The 19,500-nt window shown below is 37.5% G+C and overlaps 1 protein-coding gene across 13 annotated transcripts in view; it reads right to left on the bottom strand.

The window, feature by feature from the left end:
• FGGY (FGGY carbohydrate kinase domain containing) overlaps positions 1–19,500 on the bottom strand; it is a 298,819-nt gene that overhangs the window by 71,101 nt on the left and 208,218 nt on the right. For all 13 annotated transcript variants that reach the window (XM_030455591.1, XM_030455592.1, XM_030455587.1 and 10 more), the window contains one exon: positions 8,337–8,452. In XM_030455591.1, coding sequence (XP_030311451.1) covers positions 8,337–8,452 — 116 coding nt within the window. The remainder of the gene's footprint in view (positions 1–8,336; positions 8,453–19,500) is intronic.

Raw genomic sequence — 19,500 nt, 5'->3', positions numbered from 1 at the left:
GAGCAAACAGATTCGTTGTTCAGCAAAACACAGTGGCTTTAGAAGTCAAGGGACAGCTGCTATAAAAATAAAGGAATTCCCCAGCTAAACACCAGCATTTCAGCAGCAGGTGCTGCCCCCCCTTAAATCCTACCTGTCAGGGGAAAGAAGCTGTCAGGGAGGGAGGAAGGGAAATGGGAGCTGCCTGCACACAGAGGCGGGCAGTGAAAGCAGTACAGAAGGCTGCAGAAATGAGGCAGTGAAAGGACCAAGTCTTCTCAAGGCTCCTGCCAAAGTCAATGTATCGAGTCTTTTGTTTACAGTAGTCTCCTGTGCAAGTCATTTACCTTTGCTATAATGACTTCCAAAATTAGACCTAACCAAACAAACCCATAATGGCTGAAGCTGGAGAACTTTCTGTTTCACATTCACACAGCTGTTCCCCTAATGCAATGCCTTAATCCACAACCTTTTCATTTCAGACGAGACAGACTATTTCTAGTGATTTTTTCCCCTATAAAGCAGAGAGTTTACAAAAGGAAAAAGCTGTCTGAATCTCTTCCTCTTCTTTTATCCTTCTTCGAAGACTAATGTCAGAGTTTGCTATGATCAGGTTTTGTTTAAAGAATTTATGTGGTACCAAGGACCCTCTCTACCTTTTGAGGTGGTTACCCCAGCAACCAGCTATTTACCAGACGCAACACACGAGGCAGACAATGCATCTTCAGTCCCCTTTAGTAATCAAAATTCACTGTACTGGCTTACTAATATTTAACAGAAGTAGGTACTTTGGGAGGTAGATCTTTTTAAAGCCCATAAAAGCAGAGTGCAGCAGGGGGCCCAGCTGACTCAAGGATGATATACTCACCCAGACCAGCTTTTCATCTCTCATGCAGAACGTGAGCTTATATATGGCTGTATAAGTGCATATAAATACAAAAGGAAGACAATCAAAAGGAAACATCCCTTTTCTTCACTAGCTTCACACAAGCAAACTTAAATTTGGATATATGGATCCCTTGCTGAAAGCCCAGCAACCTCAGAAAGAAATCCAACCAAAAGGGGACATCCTGTCTCCATTTTACAGCCTCCACCAGACTGGACAATCTAAGTGCTTTTTAATTTCAAAGTCAAAACACAAAACAGATACTCTGTTAAATAAGCTATATATAACATGAAGAATTTACCCAGTTAAACAAAATTGTAATAAATAAGAATCAAAGGAAAGAGGAACTTGAGAAGCACCATCCGAGTCAACCGGATCTCGTAGTAAGCACTGTAAGGGATTTCTCCCCCCTCAGTGCTTTGTTCATTACAAAGCTTGCAGACAATCTCCAGTTTTGGGGTTTTACATTAATCCACTCAATGGCAAAAATCTGATATATGCAAAGAATCTGAACAAATAATATTATAACTCTTCTGATACAACAGCCTAACCCTTTTTCACATACGTTACCAAATATCCCTCTCGGTTACATACAGCACTCATATTTAACTGATATATATATGTATGGTTAATTGTTTTAAAACTTTTAACCCAGATGATTGGCAAAAATAGTGCTAAGACCAGAAAGATGTAGAATAATCATGCAGACTATAAAGCTGTAATATTAATTTTTTCTTAGGACTGAATGCATGGTGCTTAAAGGGTGTTATAAACAGTCACCTTTGGGGCTTTTTTTAACCTGGAAATACTCTCCATAAAAATTCCTGGTTGGGAGTTAAAAACTTGAGAGTTTTCATTCAGGAAAACCAAAACAAATTGTGGTATTATAGGCCAGCTTATTTAAAAGTGAGAAAAACAGTTGATTAAACAAAATCAATTTGGCTTTCTTCAGTTCAAAATTCATCTCTGCCTATGTGAGCTGCCATGGTAGCTCCAGGCAAAACTAATTTGGGTCCTTTCCATCCCACTCTCCCATAACAGCATATGCCTTTGGCTGAACTACATCTCAACTACCTAACATGTAATTACTTCAGGCAGACATACTAGGTTGCTAAATACTGGCAAAAGCAAGCAACGTATGGGCAGGCAGAGCCTGCTTCATTAAGCTGAAAAATAAATTGGTTGGCAGACAGTAGGTGCCTACTTCAACAAAGACAACTGGCTTCTTGCTCAAGTGGGAGAGCCACTTCATGTATAAATGATAAGATTTCCTGGTTGAAAGTCTGGAAAAAAAAAAAAAACCCAAGCCAAAAATAAGCATTCTGCATCATTGGGTCATTAGGCATGTATGTTGATGGACACCACTGAGTTTTCATTACCAGATTTTAGTGAAACTACAGAAGGAACCTCTCTAGTAAGGTGTGGCTCACCACTCATGGGTATAAAACATTGAATTGGATGGCTTACTCATGTATTTGCATCCAAACTCACTACTTAATCTCATGGTTTTGCTTGCAAACAATGATGTCAATAGGCTGGTAATTTAGATTTCTGGCACTTTACAGTACAATATTCCTAACAGTCTCTCCAAAGGTCCTTAGTGCAGACAGCAAGGCTAGTGAGATATTTTCAGGGTTGTAACCAATCAGTCTTTGGGTTGGTACAACACACGACTAAGAATGTACAGACAGTTTAGTTTGCATTAATGAGGGAATATTACTACTACAGTATGTTTTTTAATAAATGACATTATAGTAAATCCTCTTTGAAGAAACAACTACCCCTTTTTCAAAACTGAAATGACAGACCAAAAAAAAAACCTAACAAGTTACTGAAAAGACCCTTTTGAATCTTTCAGCTAAGCTTCTGATACCTGCACAACCTTACTCCCCACCACATTCACACGGTATGCAGCCCTAATACCTGCACTGAGAGGACACTGATGCATTGTAAGGGTTCAGAAATGAGTCAGGAAAGAAATTACAAGGACTGAGAAGAGCAACATTTCACATAACAGTTTTGATGAAAAACCTCGAGTAGAAAACTTTAGTCTCTGCAGGTCAGGCATTTCAGTACAGCCTGCCAGACAGGAGAAGAAAGTTCAAGTTCAGATGAAAAGTAAAGGGTATTCTTTAATTAATAAATTTTGAGAAATGACAGCAACTTAACAATTGACACCTCTAAGTCTGAAGTAGGCTCTCCACCACAGGAAATCATAAAATCAAGACTGGTTCTAAGAAACAGTTGACACTACTTAAACTTTCATTTTAGAGAGTCCAACAGCCTCAAACTTGGAGGAAATTGGCAAATTTCTTTAAATAATCCTTCTGGTTTTGTGAATCCTGACTTATAAAGATATCATTGTTTTAAAAGCTATCTCAGCATGAAGCTTAAAGAAAAAACAAGCAAACAAACAAACAAAAAACCACAACCCAAGAACAAATCAGAATCCAGTAGAGGAAGTCAGGTAAAAGAGGAGAAATGACCCAGCACTATTCTGAGAAATGCTTTATTTTCCTTTCCTATTAAGAACTGTATGAAAAAATAAGAAAAAGGGATAACATTTGACAGCCTGACACAACATTCATAACAGTGAATGGTAGGAAATGTATTATCATTATTATTATTATTTGAAAGCTGTAAGCTTTTACTGTTACTTGTCTAAGCCATAGTGGAACCTGAGGATGAAAGAAAACCCCACAGCACTCCTCACTTCTTGCTGCAGAGAGGAGGAGAAGTGGAAAGGTACCATCTGCCAGCAGAACTCAACATGATGATAAGCAGAGTGAATGATGGATCATTTCTTCAGGAGAAGAGCAATGGAAAATATCACCCAGCAAACACTGTAAAGAAACCTGAGCTACCCAAGTTTAGCCCAGCCTATTAAAGAACATTTATTGGAAAGAGGAAGAATATCCCAGGCAGAAGAAATTTGCTGACAGGAAGCTTGTGAAATTCAAGAAAAAAGCAAATTTCTGCATGTGAGGTGGAAGGACCCCAGGCACCAAGACAGGCTGGGAGCTGAATGCCTGTGAAGTAGTTTGGCATGGCAAGAGAAACGTGGACAGACTGGCTCTATTTAAGTGTAACAAGTGAGGTATCCATTACCAGCATCTTCATGAGTTTTGTACATGGAAGTAGAGACTGTCAGATACAAGAATATAACCATTCATGTAACAAAATGTTCATAAATAAACAGCCTGCTGTTTTGTTGTGACAAAAGTTGTCTGAATGCCTAAAGCAACAGGAGCTGCACCAACATTTGACTTTGGTCAACCCAGCACACTATAAAGCTTCTGCACAGTAAGAATGACAGCAGGAATCAACCAAGAGAATCCCAGCTGTCTTGTCAAAGTCTCAAAAATGACACACACAGGTGCCCAGGTCCAGTTTGCTTTTCAAAAAAATACTTCATTATGATCAATATGCTTCACTATCACAGATGAAAGAAGGTGACAGCATTTTAGCATTCAACATACAACCTACAAGAACAATAACACCTATTCTGCAGTGCCTGCGATGTTCTCTCGGACAAAGGTGATATCTTCAACCAAAAAAAAAAAAAAAAAAAAAGACTTGGCATATAGAATGATCATTCAATTAAAAAATCATTATTTGGTCCCTTAAGTAGCCCCTGAAGTAGAGGGCTGTGGCGAAAATTTATCAGGCATTTTCCTCCAAATGGAATATATGCTTCAGTAGCCTGAGAGTTCTATAGTACATGAAATTTTAACGGAATTGTTAATGTCTTTCTAGGTATTTTAATACCACAAAGAGATACTCATCGTGTGCTTTCACCACAGCAGATAAATGCTAATGCCTGTATTACACAACACTTTCATAGTGGTTTGGAATACAAGGCCTCTTCTACTTTCTTGGTGGGAAAATTATTGGAATCAATAAATTTTGTAGTATCTCCAGATAAGACTCTTTACCGTCACAAACGTTATCAGTAAATGCATGAGGTACAGAAGGGACCACAAACAACTGGATTCCCTGAAAGGTTAAGTCTGCTCTGAGAAATGTAAAATGTCAAAGGCCTGGGAATGTTCACATGTGAACCCACGCCTTGCTGTGGGAAAGGTTTGTGGAAGATCCTAAAGGTCAGACGTGAGGGTCTCCCTTAACAAGGTCACATGTTAAGTTAAACTGAAACTAAAAGAAGTGCACTACCTGGAACCACAACCATCACTCTTACTGTAAATACATTTTTTAAAGGGCAAAACATTTTAAAAGTATATTTATCAGAAAAAAAAAATATATGTACATTAAAGAAGTTGCCCTCAAGCAATTTCTATAAATATTTCCATTGTCATGAAAGTTGAAGCTACTTCTAAAAAAAAGTCTAGTCATAACTATTCATCTGTAGTTCCCTCTGACTGGAAACAAGAATCACTAGAGATTAAAAACAAACAAACATAGGTTTTATGCTCAAACATAGGTTTTATGTTTGTTTTTATACAGTGCTAAAATTTTGCTAATTTTATCTTATGACATTTTGCTTTGGTTAGAAAGTAAAGGTGCTTCACGAGCCTGCTAATCTTTTCAGAGATACATGAGAAAAAAACTATTATCTCTTTGCAAGGGGAATATACAAGCATGAAAATATACCCTTGTGTCTGAGCTAAACAAACCTTGAGTGGACTTGGACAAGCTTGAGAACAGAAGAGGAAATTCCAGCAGAATTACTTCAGACTTGCCAGGTTTTTGGTTTTGTTTTCATTCTAGGGGGAGTTTTTGACCACGTACAATCTCCCTTCAACCTCCTCCTACCCAGGCGATCTGGCAGCTCTTCCTTAATCTCCAAGCCAGCTATGTCCACTGCTTTGAATTCTTTTCTGTCAGCCATAGAACAGTCTGATGTGCCTCCTGGAAGCACAAAATCTGAGTGTTTGTCCATATGAGTTCCTTACACAAATTGCCTTCCTTTTGTATCCCATGCTGATGTTAAGGGCAGCTGAGACTGTTCACTGAACCGATATTGTATCCATGAGTCTGTGCAAGGTGTGATCCTGTGGTCCTTGTGCCTAGTGCAGCATTTGTGAGCTCCTGGGAGGAGATCTATGCAGGGATCATAAGCCAACACTTTGGGACTGGTAGGAAGGAGTCTTCCACTATAGAAGCCATTCCATCTGCAGTTAAACCAGTGCTGCTTCAGTGACTGGAAGGGCCTTTCCTGGTAGGTGGATTAACATTGAACTGACTAATTTAAATTAAGTAGGGGAAAGATGAGATTATTCAGAGTGCTCTTTCCCAAGTCCACTGAACACAAGTAAACACCCCTAAATTTCCATTGGAGCAAAGTTACCATTCCCATTTTTCCATGCTCTGGGAGACTGATAGAATTTGGGCAGAAAGCAATGCACACAACACACAGCACACAACACACATCTTCAAATAGCTTCTGGGCTGGGAGGGAGCTGCTTTGTTTGGATAGGTTTTTGTCTCCTTTTGAAGCTAAACCCTTCCAAGAGACTCCAACAGGTGCAGTTTAGAAGAAAAAGGCTTGAAGGAATAGTTGCTATCTGGTTTCCACACTTGTACAGAGAGCTTCTCACTCCCTCTTCACTGACTAATGAATGAAGGTCACTGTTCTGCTTTTCTGAGATTTTATCAGACAGCTAAATACAATGAATGAAACACCTTTTCTTTTTAAAAGGGCAAGGTTAGACAAAGGGAAATAAAGCATATATTCTACCTGAGGCCAGATTTCAGTATTATTATGCAAAACAGGAGGTGTCTTACACTTAAGATACTCTCAGGGTAGACAGCCCAAGAATCTGAAAACCAAGAGGTTTCTCAAGGAGAGCAAAAAGAATGTGCTCTTCAGAAACTTCATGCTCTAGCCTACAATTTGGAGCAATTCTGGAGGTCAGATTCTTCCTCTCCAGGTCCAGCCAAGATGCTCTCAGATGTTCCATGGTTCATTTCCTGAAAATCAATGCAATTTCCCAGGGAACTAGAAACTTTCCCCATTAACTCAGGAAAAGACTTTTGTCTTGCAAGACACACCTATCAACAGAAGTTAATTTACTGATTTAGTTTGTAAACATTGTGTTTTAACAAAAATGTAAGCCTGATATTGGAAATTAATGATTTTTATCTTGCTAAAGGTTGAGCCATATATTGACTAGTTCTATGAGGCTTCCATAGCAACAAAAGGCCCTTTTTATTAATGGCTACTTTATCACTTAAAACATGTATGTTTAGTTACTTAAAATGGCAAATTGCTTTGCACTGTCCTTGAAATGCATGGCATAAATATTGTATTAAAGCCCTAGCTTACACTTCATAAATAATTTATTTTTAAAATACTCTTCCATGAGACCACCAGCTGCCAAGATGTTCAATTTTCTGGTAAAGACATGCATTTATTGCAAGTCTTATTTTAACTTGTTGAAGATTTGCTAAAAGCCACATGTGATAGATGTTTTAAGAATTGTACTCAAACCAAAACCTCAGGAAGCTAAAAGCCTAGTTCTCCAAGTACATTTTATACCCTTGCATAAGCAGTTTCAGTTGCAGGGGGAAAAGATGAAATGCTTACAAGTACTATTTTTTGATAATCTGAAAATGACTTACAGTATGTTTTGTGATGATCAGAAATGTTTATAGATTTCATTACATTTCATTTCACTACAATCCTCACTATTTTCATTTCATATTGCTGCACTTAAACCACTGTACAAACTTGTTCAAAGTGCTAGACATTAAAAAAAATATCAAAGGAAATTTCAGATAATTAACTTTGATGAATGAACGTATTTTAATTCGTGTCTGGTAATATTCTTGTTAATGACATGTCTGCTTAGGACATCCATTAAAAGTCCATTAACTTAACAGGGAAAGTCTAATAAAGTTATCCTGGAAATTTTCTGGTATATTAACGTTATGGACTTCTAATGACTATCTGCTGTAGGAATTGCTATTAGCAAGGCTCCCCTTCTAATTAAACTTAGGCTCTAAGAGAGAAAAACCCCGTATGAAGATAATAACAAGCAGAAGTACCACTTTCTTTTTTTTTTCAATTACTATAAGGAAGATTGGTACAGGTCATAAAGCATGCTATCAGTAACAGCTATAAATTATTACATTGGGGCTTTTTTTCATAGTCTGACATTCAGTACACCCAGATGAGGTGCTTCCTTCACACAAATAATTGCTGAGGCACACATTTACTTCTCTGTTGTTGAGACTGAGCAGTACTTAAAGGTTAGCAAGTCCTTTGAGGAGAGTAGAAGATAGAAAATTTAAACACAGTTTTTGATGACAATACCAGCTGAAAAGTGTACTTAGGAAAGCTGTTACCTGCTAACCCATCTGAAACTCCATCAAGTTCTGCTACATTTCTGCTGACAGTCACAATAATACATCAAAGATGTTTCTATATGGATATATCATATATATACATATATATGTACATAACTTTTTCATGTATTCATATAAAAAACCAAACCAAACTCTAACATACCTATTTTTTCATACTTATCCTTCACCAAATCTTCCAAACCAATCATTTTCCAGAAACTGTCATCCCAGCCTCCATCCGAAGTGTATGTCCACTTGCACACTACTGTACAAAGAGACCTGGGAAGAGACAGTAGGGACACAGAATCAGGCACATGAACACAGTTGGTTTTCAACTTGTGATCAGAAAGAATTTTGTGCAAAATGATCTGTTCATTCACTGGTCAAAAACTTCACATACACTGATAAAATTAAAATAACTGGTTACTGTTGTAACCAGTGTCCATCTTGAGATACTTTAAATGGATCTTATGTTTAAGATTCCTCTCTGCTGAAACAACTCCTAGTCTGGCCACTACATTGCACATAAAGTAGTTGAATAACAACAGGCCATGCCTATGCCTAGAAGACAGCATAAATACAAAAGCTCTTTATCAAGCAACTCAGAGAAAGATTCCTGCTTTTCCAGGCTGTAGCTTACTGATTTGCACACAGTTTGTCCTTAGAAAAGCTTTGCATTACTTATATGAAAGCTGAATGACAATATATAGGAAATTATGTACCCACTGAGTAGTAAGTAAATTGGCACTGCCTCCAAACCTGCAGGTACAAAGTGTTTTTATCAGGTGAATGTGTACAACAAAATTATCAGAGCCTGTGTTCAAGTACCACTACCACTAGGTCTGTATTTCAGCAGAAGCTGGTGGCAACTCAGTGAGATGCTGAAACATGCAGCTGAGTGCAGTATCAAGTTCTTGTTTCAAACCTCATTCCTGATAAGCTGATGCTGAACTTCCCTGTGACAGTAGAGCATCACAAGGGCAGACTACAGGAGCAGAATATAAAGAAAAGACAGGAGAACTTGCAGAAATGTCTACCACAGCAAAGAGAATGTTTTCCTCCTAAAATGATCCATATCCCCTACCTTTCCTTCCCCAAAAAAACCCACAAATAACATTCCTTAAAATTTAGTATCACACAGGCTGCTTGGTGTCAGAATACTAAGAACCACCTCAGAAGATTAGTATTTCATTGTAATTGAAAAATTAATAAACTAAAAGGTATTAAAAATGCTAAATACCACTGAAAATTACAGCTGCCTGTAGTCTTGGAAATACTACTGTACCATCAAGTGCAAGAGATCTCAGATGCATCTCAGAGAAACAAAAGCTCATGAAGTGTTCTCAAAGAGAAACTCCTTTCAGGGATGGATTTTCTTTGATGTCTCACAAAACAGGGATTCATTTTTAGCCAAGGTGTGCTTCCACAAACATACTCTTTTATTAGGATGTTACAATCTGAGAATATATTCAAAGCACATTGAATTCTACTGAAGCATATTTCTTTACTGAAGCATATTTCTTGCCATTTAGAATAACTAAGATCCAAACAAAATTCATCTCTACAAAAAAATCTTTCTTGAGTTCAGTTCTGCCCTCCCTTTCATCCAAATGAGCCACCTAGGGATCTATATAAGGAGTGTATTACATACAGAAATCCTGTATTACATACAGAATCCATGATAGAAATCCTATCAGTGTATTACATATTGCTACTTGCATTATGATAATGCCTTGGAAAACCAGCTCTGCACCATGACCCCACTGTCTAGAGCAAGGTACAGTTGCTGAACAAAGAAGGAAGACAGCTGCTCTTAGGAATCCTAAAAATAAGAAAGCAACACAGCTAATAAACACAGTGAGGTATCCCAAAGAATGTCACCCATATCACCACCTACAACACAAACTCATACTACCACGATCAAACCCAACTAGATACTCAAAATACTGTTTTCAATCAAAGGGAGAGAGACAAAACATCACATAAAACATTTGCTGCTTGTGCAGATCCCATTCTACTTTTCCTATCTAGGCACAGTTGTAGCAAAAAGCATGCTGCAAATAATAATTTGGTCTTTTTGAAAAAGAGGCCACTGAGCTAATGGGATCTGCTACTTTCAAGCTTGAATGTTGCTACTTTCAATCCTTTTCAATCCTTTGAATCCTTTTTCAGTCCTTTCAATCCATAGTTTCCCAATCATTTTCATAGAAATGCCTGACAAGCAAAGAAACAGTGAGTGCCTCTCCTCCATTAAAACACAGTAAAGGCAACAAGTACAGAAATCAGCAAACAGAACAGAAAAGGAGAAGTTATTTTTATTTACAATCCACAAATCAAAGCCAAGGCTTCCAGACACTGATACTGCAGACATAATAAAGCCAAACAAGAACAGGAAGAGCCTTTCCACAAAGCTACCCAGGAAATTGGATTCCCCATGTTTTAGGGGTATAAAATAAGAACCAAGGAGGTAGAAGTGAGGGCAGGATTCTCACAGGGGGCACAGCTAAAGGCACCATTCTCAGTGTACATCCTCTTACATGACACTGAGCAGACTGGATGATGATGAGGATTCCCTATACACCCAGTTCCTCACTCAAGACAGAAATGTATATTTTTAAGGCATCACATTTCATTTCATTTTGTTTTGACTATGTTTTTACACTCAGAAGACTGGTGATGTTCATTCACAATCCCACTGTTTATAAAGGTGCATTGTTTGCTCTTCACAATGAGAGAATTTGTTATCCTTACCTATACAGGAGGAAAAAAAATGAGATAACTATTTATAGCTCCATAAATACAGTGGAGATTATTTCTGGGTTACTCTTGAAATAGTTTTTACCACCACCACTCTTATTTATTTTTCTTTAAAGAGTTTAAGAACAGATCAGACAAGTCCAATTCTGTGTCTGGTTTGAAAAGAGAAAAGCACGTGACCTGTAACTACAGCAAGGACAATGTTGATATAAAAAACTTCAATTTCCAAGAATTTTAAAGCCAGACACAGGAATCTAATTAGGATCTTTGACAAAACCTAGGTGAATAAGTAAATTTTAAGCTGAAGAAAATACTGGGAAAAAATAAGCATTTTCCCCGAATTAGCTCAAACATCTCATTAAAAGAAAAATAACAACAGACTACTACAAATAAAGATAATTTCATCACATTTGGAAAAGTTTAGACATAAAGAGTGAGACAACAATGCATCAAGTTTTCCCAAATATGGTAAACAAACAAAAAAAAATCACAACAAATTATCATCAGAACTGAACATGTATTTTTCTAATTAGATCAATGCTATGAACTACTGCCACACCCTGAAAAATGCTCTGGGGGTGACAGCAAATATTGTGACTTTCCAGCATCACAAAATATCTCCCTCTGAGTCTCCACACTTCTCCAAAGAGAAACTGGAACAGTCTTGCTGGACTCCACAGAGCATGTTTTAAAGAGGGGCCAACTCTCCCATACAGCTCTCCCTGAGCAACACCACATCACATACACAAACACACTGAATCAGGGACAGCCTGGCCTTTGCCAATCTTACCAGTTCCAGCACATCAGAGCTCCCTGGGTTTGTGACTGGAGCAAACACACTCTGGTATGAAATGGCAATGGGGCTGTGAGAATTTTTACCTTACTCATGCAGATTTGTGACTGCAAAGGGCTTAGAGAAGAAGGATAAATAGGTGACTTCAGGTTGCACTTTTAATAAAGTTTAAAAAACATTTTTGTTCATGGCTTTTCACCTCTGAATGCCCATGGCATAGTTATATATCAGCTTTATGGGCAATCACTCAGAAATTCTCCTCCACAGTATCACACTGAGAAAGTCACAGCCTGTCTTGTGACTTGGAAAAACATTATGGTAAAGAGAAACCAAATAATTACACCTACCTGGAAAGCCTCAACTATCTGAAAATGTTGTATTTCACAGCAGCTCTTAAGTTTTATGAGATAAAGGAAAGACATTGAAAAGAAACAGTACTGATATACATTGTGGTATATTCCAGTATATTCCTTTTTCCTGAACTATTTTGCAGTATTCCCTCAAATATTTGGCCATAAAAATTGGACTTGCACTGACTAAAGCTGGATGAGCCAGATGGATAGAAGCAAATGTTTCCCTTCCTTCACTATCAGGATATGATCAACTGGGTTCTAGGGTACTGACAATCAACTAGGCAACAGTCCTCTCCTGACTGCCTGATCCAATGCAGGACTTGAGAAGATACGGTGCACAGTCCCTCTGTAGCACAAACCATATTTAGCTTGCCTTTTTTATTTTTTTTAAATTTAGAATTTGAAGACTGTTTTTCTCAAGTGTCTTCTCAATACAATGAAATGAAAGATTTCCTTTCTCTGTTCAGAACAAAAAGTTCTGCTTAGAATACTCTTATTAAAAAAAAAGAAAAAAAAAAAGCCAACCCTTTTGCATGGAAAACTTTTATTTTATTTAAACCAGATTTTCAATAGGAACATGATTATGTTTAGAGTTTCTTACAAATTCTAGTCTGCTAAAAACTATAGGAGCCTACTTGCCCCAAGAAAAAAACCAAAAAGATTTGTGCCACATTCATTACAAAGGAGATTTGGCTGGGCACAGCATATTACACAATCCTCCCTTATTACTGCCTAGCTCTGAGGTTTTGCACATCTCTTGCTGAGGACTCAATGTGGATGTGCTGAAATCCTGTATGACCAGAATCTCAGCATTTTGAAAAACCCATCAGCAGTATGTCCTCAAAAGAAAACCCTGAGGTCCAGGGAGTCTGTAGTGATTGAAAACACATTGATAATTCCCATAGTGCTGTCTGGAAGAAACTATTTCCCCTCACTAACCTTCAAAAGGATCTAGAGCAACTAGACTCCTAGCCAAAGCAATTCAGATGCTCCAAGTTAGCTGATCTGTGGCTCTTCTGTGTTGTCTACCCCTGGTAAGCATTAGCTCTTACTCTGTCGTATTTCCTGGAGAAAAGGAAAGCAGATACATCCATTAAAAAAAATGGGAAATAGTGTATGGTCACAGTTATCTGCACAAAAATGTATCTAAAAGACTAAGATGACAAAAAACTTCTCCACACCTACTGAAGAGTTCCCAGAGCTTTAGAATTTTGGTCTGTTCTCTGCTGACACCATCTCCCACACTCCAGAAGGGATAAAGCAAGCAAGGACATGACTCCCAGCTCTGCAGAGATTCTGCCCTGCCTGGGAGAATGCTTGTTATCTTTGACAATGGAACAGTTTGAGGTTTATTCTGTAACTGTCTGACTTCTGGAAGTCATCCTAATTTTGAGTATACTTCAATACAAAAGTCCCAATAGTAAAAATAGTAACTAAAATACATGGGGTTTTTTTCCCCTGAAAAGTTACCTCATTAGGTATTTGTACATGACTTTCCCTTCAAGAAGGTTGGTACAAAACCAGTGAGCCTGGAAAATTAGTGTGTTGCCAGCTCTAAAAGCCAAGTAGTCTGTCTTGACTGTCCTGAAGTAAATGGAACCTTTGCTCTTGATTCTAAAGCGAAAGGATCTGTTTATTTGTCCTGACTGGTCAGAAATCAATTAAATCAATTAAAACTCATTAACATAATTAATTTTACAGGCATCCTTAACAGTTTAATCACAAAATATGTTCAGTGGATCTCCTCCATAAAAAATGTCCTTGCAATCTGACTGTCATACTGAGAGTGACTTGATGGTGATGAAGTTAGTGCAGTTGCTGAAGAGTGTACCAATAGCCAAGTCCTGCAGAAGGTAGGACAGGGAACAGTCAGGTCCCAGAAGGAATAGCATGCAATAGGATAAATTAACTTCTGTGGTCTTTTGCCCAGACTTATTTAAAGCTACAAAGAATCAAGAACTAAGGAAGCTTGGTGGCATTCTGAAAGCAAGAAAGAGACCTGAAACAATGGAGTGTGACTGTCACAACATCAAATGTGTTTTTCCTTTTGTTCTGTAAACTTCAAATTTAAAACAGATTTTTAATTTAAACTGAAAACCAGAGCCTAGGTTCTGCTCAAGTGAACTCCATATACTGACATCTGGAGCAAGCTGTCCATGTCCTCCCAAAGTGTGCACTCCACAGTCTAGAGGCTTTTTACAAAAATGAGCAACTCACCACTCTAAGACAGTCAGAGATCTGACTGTGGGTTTTGTAGAAATGCTCCAGACAAAAAAAATTAAGACATAGCACACTAACTCCCAGAATCTAAGCTTTACATTAAAAAGAACTGGACACTGGTACTGCCAGTGCCTGAAATACAGCAGGAGTTATCACAGAGCAATAGGAAACCTCTAATTATTCTCTGCTTCATTAATGCTAAATACATTAATACATGTTCTCTGAAATAGAAACAGATTATTAGATTCACATACACAGCCATTATTTCTGCCTGTCCCACCAATGTCTCTGACTGCCTGATGTATTTGGCTGATCTGGGAAAAGAAGGAGAAGAGGACAATTTGTCCTCAGGGAATACTTCTCAGGTAAGTGGAGAAAAGATGTGACACCCAGTCATTTAATTTTGAAACACATAAAATGAAAGAGATGCCTGTGTTAAGCATTTGCTGTAGAGAATCAAAGAGCAGAGGGTTGAGCTCCGAGCAGTGGGAGAGCAGCTGCACCTGTTGTCACTCACTACAGTAGATCTCCCAGACAGATTTGTTTTAAACCACAGAGCCAAGTGAGTCTGGGTGTGCTCTATTTCACATTTGCTGTCTGCATTTTACTCATTTCACCTATTCAACAGCTCTTTAATTGCACGTACACAAATCGAAACATGTCAGGGTCTGTTCCATCCACCCAAGCAGGCAAATCCCAAGTTCCCAATATTTACAACACACTTTTTACTGTTGTTGCCTTTGACCCAAAGCCCATGACATTCCTGTCTGCTCAAAGCACAGAAATGTGAATCTTGTCTGAAAAGAGTTTTCTTCTTTTAATAAAACAGTAAATATGAAGAAGAAAAAAAAAAAAAAAAGACAGGTGGGGATGCCTGTTTGGGACAACTAGCAGACACATTCCAGTTGTACTCAGAGGCCTCGACCTTCAGTATCTGCATTTCTGTGGAGTTAAATCTAGACAATAAGGGCAAAAAGGAAATAATGCTGATCAGAATTAGCAATTTTACAAGCTTCATCCTTTCTGTGCTCTGGATGAAACTTGTATTTGTCATAAATAATGAAAGGCTGACTACCATTTAGATTTTTTTTAAAGAAGTTTAATATCACAACAAAAGCAAAGCTTTCTCCCCACTTTGAAATGTTCACTAACACTGCAGAGAAAAGAAATAAACAAACTATATTTATAACTAAAAATTTAGGATTAATTTCCTTCCTTCTGTATAAAGCAACAAAATGCCAGTATTTCTATACACTAAGACCAATGGCAATTTTGTCATATTTCATAGGTGAAATAAACAGGATTAAACGACAGATCTAAACCTTTAAGAGTTAATATTGAAAATTTTTCTTTATTTTTTTAAAATTTGGGGGATTTTTTGTTTGGTTTTTTTATGTCTTCATTATTTCATTTTAAACATCTTTGGGTGCCCAAGGCTCAGCTGTCCCTAGGCATGCACACCAGCCAGATAAGGCCACAAGCTGATTTTCTTGTGCAGTAAACAGGAGCAAGGGTTGCACCCCAGGAAGAAAAGCCCTGGCTAAGCACGTTTCACCAACACTGTCTGCATGCCCACTTCCTAGCCAACACCATTTCAATATTATCTAAGTTCTCATCAATATGCAGGAAGAGAATACAAGAAAACAATTTCTTGCACAACCATAATATACTTTCCATGCAGAATTTTTTCCAGGACCTCAATAAGAGGAGGCATTTCATGGCAGAGGGGAATATTTAGGTTTTTTTCTCAGGATACAGCATGTAGAAGCAGGACTTGACTCTGAACACAGACAAGAACGTGGTCATGTTGAAGAGCCACTCACAAACCTCAGCAACAATAAGTAAGCAGGAAAATGGAGTAAGGAGAAAATGGATTCATTAGCTCAAACCTCACACAAGTTTTGGTAACACTTAGGAGGTTTGGGGCTGGCTTTTGAAATTACAGAGTTTTCTAAGCAAATAAGTTGCTTACTTAAAGGGATAGATTTTATGCTATGAAAAATATAATTCACATTTGCAATTTTTTACACCCACATCTATAATTAATCTTCTCTGATTACAGCCACTCCCTGACAAGATTCCATGTTATATTTAAACACTGGGTGCCACTATGAGAGAAAAAAGAACAATGGGATCATTTTCAAAGACTACATAGCAGCACAAGGTTCCCAAGTAGCAAAGTGCTTTAAAGAATGGTATCAATCTAATGACCACCCCCCAGCAGAGTATAGTAACCTCCAATTACCACCACAATAAGCACAAAAGTTTCTTGCAAAGAATAAAGTGTTGATAATTCCTGTGTTCTGTAAGAGCCATGAGCCTGATGTTATATTGTATAGATAATACTATGAATTTAATGACAGACTTGGGGAAAACCACTTCTGTGACACCCAGACTCAAAGGATTAACCCACATAAATAAAATGGTGGGTTGAATAAGGTACTTTAAAAATGCAGCCTTTGTTCATCTTCCCAGAGATGTGAAAGTATGCATTTGATATATAAGTATTATAAGTAAACAGGCATGTTTTACTTTTTCATAAATACACAAACTTACTTATACACATACACATATTTATTTTGGATTGGGAGGGTGTATCTGCCTGCAATTGTTTGCTGTAATCTATTTAAACCTGTCCTTTAAAAACCTGCATTTAGAAACAAATGCATCAAACATTGCAAATGTCAAAAAAGTTGTATAACAAAAGGTGAATCACACTAACTGAGATTATGTTTACTTTACTATTTGTAACAGTCAAAAAAAAAAAAAAAAAGTGTATTTCTCCTTAGGAACACTCTATCAAAGGATTAGACTCTTAAAGTCAATATTCCTAGAAGCTGTCATCAGACCTGTAGAGAAACACCCATCTCAGTGCAGCTTATCGAGTCAGATTAATCCCTTGTGTAAATCCAATAATTTCAGTGGATTCATATCAGGGATGCATTTAACTGAACATGGTGAGTTGGACCAGAAAGTACAAAATAAGAATATTTTATCCACCCACATATGCCTCACCATGTCATGAGGCGAGGGGAAGCAAACAGTCAGCAGACTGCTTGCATTTTTATTAATTTCATTCTGTATTATATTACAGACACCCAACCAAGCTTCAAGCCCATTGTCTTCAGCATTGTTGAAAAACATATAATGAGACACAGTCCTAGACACAAATATGTATTGTCTAGACAAATCAGACATAGCATGTGGGATTGGAAATATTAATATATTCCCTTAAAAAATGGCAAACAGAGGCAAAAGAAATTGAGTGACTTAGCCAAGGGTCAGTGAGTAAACCTCATTCGGACCCTGAACTGAATCTTGAACTCCAGAGACTCAGTCTAGAGATCCAGGCAGAAAGACACCATTCAGATTATATGATGCTGACCATCTTCCTATGCACAGTCACTGCCTAAATCTCTAAATATAAGAGTAACAAGAAGCATGCATTTGTATAAAACTGAATCTTTTTACCACTGTAAACTTTAAAAGCCTAATAAGTAGAGGAGAGGTTATAAAAATAATCTAAAAATGGCAAGGCAAATTAAAAGTAAAATGAAATCAAGCCCACAATTCCAGCCACTCCAGTCCAGCAGCCTGCCCTCTGGACAGACCTCCTGCTATTGTGCAATGTCAGCAATGTTTGAGTTCTATTTATTTAGAAAACTATACTCTTTCAAGCACAGTATTTCAAGCAAGCTACTCTGCAGTAGGAAGTCAAATATCTATTTCAATTAAGAGCTTGTATTTAAAAAACATATCTTCTCCTGTTACCTTCCTCAGGCTGTTAAAACTATTACACCATTAAAACTGGAAGTATCATCACAGAGAGCCAACATACAGCCTTCCCCTGGAAGTCCAAGCTTCAGCAAATTTACCATGGTTCAAGGCTCCAACAAACACTCAATGAAGTTAGTGAAGACTAAGATGCTTACACACAACCAAATGTGTCTTCACATCTCTTACCTATATTATAACAGCCCTTAATAAACATCTTATTTATAACAGTAGGGAGAGGAATGGAGCAATGATACAGAAGATAAGGAAGGCTACAGAGCAGATAAGTCAGATGCCATTATTTCTCAGAATACAGCAATACATTAATCCAAACAAAATAAGCAATCATTGTATTCAAAATGGGTATGGGTGTTGGTGGGAATAAAACCTTCGCAGAAATTTTTAAAAAAATTAAAATTACGTTACATGGATCTGTAGGACTGCTTCAACTCGTAATACAAGAGAGAAATAGCACGAGGGAAAGTGAACCCTCATTCACTGAGCATGCTTTAAAAAATACTCATTAACACTAACACATTATCAATTCTAGGATTTCTCTCTTATTGTTTTCCTCTGAAGCAATTGCTGCTGCCATTGTAAAAGAGAAGAGTTTGGACAAACTGAACCTCACTTTTCTATAACATTCAAGCAAATCAAACCAGGGCTTCTTGGAGGAGTGGCTAAAAGAAAGACAGAACTCTTCTTATTTCAAGATGCTTCAGCCTGTTAGACAAGGAAGGTGGACATCAATGGCTTTTACAATCCTTTAAATTTTAAAAACAACTTCATCTGGGAATGAACATCCCCAGCTCTCTCAGAGACAGAGTAACCCTCCCAGGTAAGCCGGGCAATGCCCGAGCTTGCCTTACACTAAACATTGGGGAAGGTGACGGTTGAACCAGAAGGGTGGAGTTTACCACTCTTCTAAACTCTAATGAACCCTTTCATGCACTTCTAACAACACTAAAATATTTGTCTTTCCTCTTCTTGATTCTTTCAATCATATTGCAATACTTGCAGAAAATACATTTGCAAAACATTCAAGCACAGATAAGAATGGACTAAAAGTCAATTTAAAATCCCTAAGCTACCTGCCTGGAAAATAAAGAATATTTTATTCCTTCTTTTGAATGCTTCATATTGTATTAATTAAAAAAAAAACAAAAAACACAAGCAAGAAGTTCCACATTTATTTGTTTTACCAGACTAAGTAATGGAATTAAAAAGATCAGTCATCATAGAAACCTTGTATATTTTTATGAAAAAGAAATAAAGAACAATTTTTTTTTAAATGCGATTTTGCAAACTGCTGTTTATCTATGAGCTTGGTCCTACAAAGACTTAGGTGTGAGTAACCTGACCTGAACAAATGGTGTCTATGACGTCAACTGGAACATTTATGCAAGTCACTTGTTTGCATAAGCAGCTGC

The sequence above is a fragment of the Calypte anna genome, chromosome 8 (assembly GCF_003957555.1).
Source record: "Calypte anna isolate BGI_N300 chromosome 8, bCalAnn1_v1.p, whole genome shotgun sequence".
Taxonomy (NCBI): Eukaryota; Metazoa; Chordata; class Aves; order Apodiformes; family Trochilidae; genus Calypte; species Calypte anna.
This window is presented reverse-complemented; position numbering and strand designations above follow the sequence as displayed.